At 39.7% G+C, this 6,913-nt stretch overlaps 1 protein-coding gene across 13 annotated transcripts in view; it reads right to left on the bottom strand.

The window, feature by feature from the left end:
- Positions 1-839: 839 nt before the first annotated feature.
- The window catches only part of MARK3 (microtubule affinity regulating kinase 3), a 64,821-nt gene continuing 58,747 nt past the window's right edge, over positions 840-6,913 (bottom strand). For 7 of the 13 annotated variants that reach the window (XM_075713091.1, XM_075713082.1, XM_075713083.1 and 4 more), the window contains one exon: positions 840-3,288. In XM_075713091.1, coding sequence (XP_075569206.1) covers positions 2,943-3,288 — 346 coding nt within the window. In that variant the 3' untranslated portion in view covers positions 840-2,942. Of the gene's footprint in view, positions 3,289-5,514; positions 5,560-6,913 lie in introns of all 13 variants that reach the window. The other 6 variants (XM_075713089.1, XM_075713081.1, XM_075713084.1 and 3 more) reach the window with 1 other exon arrangement.

Below are 6,913 nucleotides of genomic sequence, written 5' to 3'. Positions count from 1 at the left end.
TTCCTGCTCGGCATTCAGATTTTTTTTTTTTAACATACGTATCTCTCAAACCTTTCATTTAAAGCAGTCAACCCCCCCAACTCAAACTCTGATGACATTTTTCTCTGCCAGATCCAGCAACCAAGAAACATCTTCAGAACTGGGTGACGTGTTTTAGTGATGCAAGCCTTTAGTCACAAGCCCATTACCAACACCCCCCAACAGGCCATTCGGACCACACATTCCAGGACACCAGTCATGCCGTTACACAAAACCACTTCTCGGTTGCTAGACACACATCTCAAAACGCCTAGGCCTGCTGTTACCTCCTCACCACATGCTGACCTCCAATAATTTTTTAAAACTTGTCTCTTAAGGAGAGAATAACTAGCTGTAGTTCTGCAGAGCTGAATCACCAGCAGTGCTGTTAAACCTACACAGATCCCCAAGGAATATGAACAAGTAAAAGGCCTGCGTTCAGGAAGTTCATCTTTGGTTTGGAGATCTGAAGGAAGCAGTTTTCCTGTCCAGGCAACTCCCAGAAGCTTGAACAGTAAGCATGCAGCATGCTAAAGAAACAAGGGTGTATTCTTGCAACTTGGTAATTTTACAAGGCATTTGGGAAGGAAGCTGTTAAAAATCTGTTTCCGATTATAATAATTCTTTTTTTTTAATACCTCAAAAACAGATTTACTCTGAAAGAACCTTTTGAGAACACTAAGAAAAATACTTAAGTACAAACTTTAAATATCCGAAGTATGATACTGGTGCACTTTCTAGAAACAATTACATACTTAACAGGTGAAGTAGGAAGAGAGTATTTCAGAAAACATTTAATATGAAACCTTTTGGAACTTCCATCGAATACAGATTTACATCATTTATCAGAACACTTTTTCAGTTCAGACAACAAAGTGCACTGCCGGGTGAAAAAAAATACATTTGGAGGAGTGCTTAAAACATAGGAAGTGAAAGGATAGGTGACCATTCACCTGAGAAAGTACAATGACTGCCCTGAAATGTCTTATTGCTATCACAAAATGGAGTTTTCAGGGGAAAAAAAAAAATCATACTGAGCAGTACAGGCATGGGCAGAGCACTGAAAGCCAGCTGAACTCCGGTAGCACCTGGAGTTCTTGAGCCATGGCATGATACAGAATATACAGAGAATAAAATGCAAGTTCAGGAATATTTACTACATTTAACAACTATGATTACCCTTTAAACTAGCATAACCAATATCAATGCTTAGGGAAAGAGAGGGAAGTCTGCTGCCTTCACAGACTACAGATCACATGAAGTAACTTGCAAAATATTGAGGATTTTGCATTTTCACCTCGGGTCGAATCTGAACTGTGTACTATGAATAACTATTAGCTCACTGCAAATTTAAAATGCAAATTTAGGCTCCAGTTTAAAGCACATGTTAAGTACATGCTTAAGTGCTTCACTGAAATATAACCATAAAACATTAATACAAAAAGTCAAGTAGATAATGCAGGGTATTATCTACAGAAGTCCTTGAAGAAACAAACTGAGTATCAGCAGGAAACGATGCATGAGGAACTCTCTTCATTCGAGTTTGCAAAATCAGATCTGGCTCACCACAGTGATGGTTAAAAAGCAGGGACCATCCCAGAGTAGCTTCACGTCCTACAGAAAGCTAGCTGGCCATCAGAGAGTTCATCAAGGGCGTGTTTCCACACTGCACGTTAAAAAAGCAACAGCGGACTCCCTCTGCAGCAGAAGCCAGAGACACAACTGGCATAAAGCCATCAAAAGCAATACAACCAGAGCCAACTGGAAGCACGCTGGAAGAGAGCTGCAAGGAAAAATTTTAACTGCTACTGCCTATGGCTGTAGTTTAGCAAGTTGGACATTACAACAGAGGAGATCCATAGCCAATCTGATTCCCACTTTTGGGTTTCAATACTGTGCGCACCCAGAACGCAGAGGACGCTATTGCCACACAATACCTCAGAACGGCACCAACTTGCATCAAAATATGGTCGTTATTTGAGAGTCTTTTTGTGCTTTGTATCAGTCTGACCTAGTCTAACGTGGAGAACTTGGTCTGAAAGAAAAAGTCACTAGTAAGCATTTAGCACATCCTTTTAGACTGCCTCATTCTGTAGAGGCACGGTGGAACAACAGAAAAGTGTTCTTAGCTGCAATCAACACTCATAAGCCAAAAGGACAAAGATACAATTTTAGTACTTTAGCAGAAGCAGAAGAATGGAAGCGACTACCCAAATTTTAATGCACAAATCAACTACATTTTAAAAATTTGATTCAGACTTAAATAATAAATAGGTGGGCAAAATATAATGCAAGACTTACTCAGTAAAAGTGAATTTTTAATAATCTCATGAAATCTACTTAGAAAACAGGACTAATAATGTTCACAACCGTAAATCCAAACCCTTCACACACTTTTTTTTTTTTTTCTCTTAACACCGCAGTGAACTGTAAACCTGCATTTACTGGTTATCGCTTCAGTTATTTTAAATATTTAACTCAAGTGTTTCCTCCTTGGCCATTTCAATTTTTAGCACCAAAATTAGCCCAAAGAGAGGTACTGGTACAGCTCGATGTTGTAAATGAATTGTTTACATATAATACTTTATATATTATACACACATACTGTACATTCACACGTCCACACAAACAGGAGGCATATTTAAATGAATATATTCTGTGTTTCAATTTGTTGTCAAAGACTTGGGAGCAATGGAAATAAAGCAGAAGGGGTAATATTTTACATAGTAGGCAACTTTAATGCTGTAGTGCACTTATAAAAAAGTCCAACTCTCCCTCCCAGCTCAGCAGCTTTTTTTTTTTTTAATATCACTATTCAGAAGGATGCAGAAGTTATTGCCTAAATGTTATTCTATACATTTCCATTGGAATTCTCAAAAACACTTGAAATTGCTAACTAATTTACAACTTAACTATTTTTCTTGTTACAGCTTTAACTCATTGGCAATTTTGGAAGCAATGTTTTTAAAAGCTATGGATGTTCCCGATATCCGCTTAAAGCGAACTCCATTCAGGGACAGTCTTGGCAGTTTACACACCTCCATCTCCCACTGGACAAGGTTTTCCGCATGCCCATCTCCATGGACACAGAAAAGCAAGAAACGCTCTCTTTGTTCATAGTCACAATTATTGGCATCCAGGACCTTTCGTATTTCCCTCATCATGTCGTTGGGATCCATGGAGCTGGTGGTTTTCATGCTCCAGGTAAAACGCAGTGACCGAGGCTTTGCTTCCTTGTTCTCGTCCTTCTGATCCACAGCTACATTGCGGCTGAAAGACAGGAATTTATTAGTTAGCAGGGCCAGCTACCTCCTCCACGTTTTATGTTAGTGAAGCAAACTAAATGCACACTATTGGTATTAGTGCAGCATCTAGAGGCTCCAGCTGCGAGCAGTGCCCCGCTTTCCTAGCTGCTGTACAAACACACAGTCAAGGTAAAGCATTAGCTGCTGGGGCTGAAACGAAGGTATGGTACGATGGGTGACACAACTGGAAGTCACTGGAGTCAGGAGCATGAGGGAAATGACCTTGCGGAGATAGAACTACATGCATCACCTACAACTCGATTTTAAGGCAGGTTCTGCTCAAACCCCTATTCTCGGGCCATGTGGACAGCTGAAACACTAGCTCTGTGCTAGAAGTTTCTGGAACATACAAATAGCGGCGACTTGTGACAAAAGGGTGCTCAGCCCAGGTTGTGGGAGCGCCAGCCCATGGGAGATGCCCACTCATACGCAACGGGGCTAAGCCCGTGCAGAAAGGTCCTGGGGGTTCCTCTGCACCTCCTCCTGTGCAGCAGGTTGGAGCCCAAGCACTGGGAGGGCCCATGGAGTCCCACAGCAGTTAGCTGCAGGAAGGACAGCAGGACCGGGGGACATTGGCCAGGGGTCACCCACCTACTGCCCCAGGGCCAACATGTGCCACCCAGTTCTGGACTGGTTTCACTCTGGCCTTCCTGCACTGGTAAGTGTTTGAGATGATCACTAGAGAACCACCACATGGTAGGCTATTTATTTGGGTTACCTTCAACAAGGTGGAAATAGCTCGTCTCTGAGTTGGTCAGTAATTTGTTTAATACCAACGACTGACAGAGGTAAAGAGACAAAATCTTTTGCTGCTACAAGCTATGCAGCTAAGTGCTGTTGAGGCTGAAATGCAGGAAGGAGAGTGGGAAGTCGCTATTAGACACCTCCAACGTTGTTAGTAAAGATGGCAAATAAGAGGGCTACTATTACTGTCACAGTTTTAAGAGATAAAGCACAAAATATTGAGGCTGCATTTCCCAAGTCTGCAACTTTTTTAAAAAAAAAAAAAGCTTTTCCTTTGGTTAGGATAAATAAAGTTATACAGGACAAAGAAAAGAAACGTTCCAGAAATTTCTAGTTTGCAATGATTCTTCAATTAAAATCAGTGGTCACGCAGCTAAAGAATAAGGAACTACATTTGGGCCTCCAGGGAAAAAAATGACAGATTTGCTTTATGAATATTTGCACACTGTCAGTAGCCTCTTCAAATTTACTTCTCCTCAGGTCAGGAGACTTAAGTATATTGACTGTCATGCTTAAACATTTTCTGAAAATACCTAACCTAACTGACCCCAAACCACGCAGTTTAGGTCTCACGTTGAGCTTCAAAGTTCAATTTACAATATTAAGTCAAGCTGCTCTTTAAAGTAGTTGGCAATGAATTTCTGGTTACGCAATGCTTTTCTTCTACCACTGTTAAGCAGGCAATTATGAAAAACTCAAGTAAAAAGTGACAGCAAGGTCAAAACTAAATAAATACATTTCTCAAAGATAACCTATTTCATAATTTTACTTTCTATTTGAAAGACTTCCAGTAACTGTGAGAGTCGCAGGATTATGCTGTCAAATCCAGCTACATGATTTGCCAGATGTTATAAAATTCAGCAAGCAAATTAAAGAGTACTTTGTTTTAACTTTAAGGTTTTAATTTAATAAGGCTGTAAGGGGGTAGGGGGAACACCAACTTTTATACAATGCTCATTTTATCTTTGAAAGCTTTTTCAACTTGAAAACAGTTGGCAGAAGCAGCACAAGTTTGATCATTTCTAGTATTTTTTGATATGCAGATTTTGGGAGAAGAGTGTAACATGAAAAATATTGTTTAACTATACGTGATTTTGGAGATGAGAAATATCTTATCACCCTTGAGTGGTTATCCCACACGTTCGCAGCCTCACTAGAGACCACTTACCTACACATCTACAAGACAACAGCAAATTGTAACGACTAAAATGCAAAAAAAAAAAAAAAAAAAATCACACAAGGGAAAAGGCAACAGGAAAGATGAAAGTTTAGAACCAAGTCAGTCAGTGCTTTAATAGCTGTTTTGCAGACAGAAATGCTTCTTTGTTCAGTTTCAAAGCCTTACACGAAACAAAAGCTGCTGCCTGAAGCCACTATGCCACATAATCAAGGGAAAAAAGGTTCAAACTCACCTAAGTAACATTTTAAACAAAAATTTTACCCTCACCTTGAGCCCTCAAATCTCCCGTTCCTCTCATATTCAGTCGGGAGCCTCATTGAAAAGAATGCAGAAGCAAAAGGAAGTGGGAAAGAGAAGACAAATCTTACACTACAATATACAATATCTGAGTAGCTGCTAAAAGACACTGCAATCATACCAAAGGTGTGTTAAAATACAAAGCAACAAAGATGTAAAGAACTTCATAGGTTAGACCAAATTTGGAATATAACACACTGTCAAACCAAATCGAAGTCTATAAACTAGTTTTTAAAAAGACCGTAACTAATTTTCACAATGTATGTTTATATATATATTAATACTGTAGAACTCGCTGAATAAAGTTCAACTTCTAAAAGCAGAAAATGTGAAACTAAAGTTACAAAGCATATTGAAATTATTGTATTATTTAGTAAGTACCTCCTAAAAGACAAATAACTCCCAATTATTTTTAGGCTAATGTATTTAAAAGTTTTATCTGGGAATATAATATATTATTTGAAATAATACCCTATTTACAGACAAGTCTGGTCACCCTGCGTGTTTGCATGCACATCAGATATGAAGTATTAGGTGTTTAAACAATACCAAATACCTCAGCGCAAAAGAACAAGATGCATATATATTTTAACAAAAGTTTAGAGGTAAATCCAAGATTTCGCAAGCCGTGGTTAACTCCATGCTATTAATTCCCACACTGACGCATCTTCCACATCCAAAAGTAAGCTTAAGCTTTCCGTCTTCTTGCATTGCTTAAAGCTACATTGCTGATCACTACCATTTTTTGAAAGCCCAGTATCAAGCAGAAATAAGGGGAAAAATAATCCTCCTCTACCTTCCCATTATTGTGGTTCAACATCCCGGCATTAATTCTGCTTGCAGGGAAGCTGCCTTTATAAGGCTCTTATCAAGACTACTCTAAGCTAGTACATGGCTTCACTGAATGATGTAAATTATTAAAGCAGTTTAGTTGACAGGTGTCTAGGGATAGGAATGTAAGACAGTAAGCTTATTTTTTGATGCACAGAGCTATTTGTATCAGGGTCTGTGGGGTGTTACAAGGCTTCATTTCCTCCTTTCCTTCCTTTTGAGGGTTGCAGTGAGGGAACAGGCTTGTAAGATGACTCTGCAGTCCCTGTCACAAGGGAACAGGCGCTGTACTAGCACCGCCAAGGAGCATGGTGGCAGCACTTTTCTACAGGCTATGGAGTCAGCATCTCGTTCAAAATTCACACTGCTATTGCAATAGAAATCCAATTAAGAAAGTGGTAAGTCACTCAGCTACGAGCTGCTTGTCACAACAGCATCTGATCAGAACCCTGCTCTCTGAGGTACTGCACAGCACATGGTACGACAGGGTCTCTGCTAGGAAATGTTTGCCATTGACTAATGAACAGCTGTCACAAGC

The sequence above is a fragment of the Pelecanus crispus genome, chromosome 6, assembly GCF_030463565.1.
Source record: "Pelecanus crispus isolate bPelCri1 chromosome 6, bPelCri1.pri, whole genome shotgun sequence".
NCBI classification, from domain to species: domain Eukaryota; kingdom Metazoa; phylum Chordata; class Aves; order Pelecaniformes; family Pelecanidae; genus Pelecanus; species Pelecanus crispus.
This window is presented reverse-complemented; position numbering and strand designations above follow the sequence as displayed.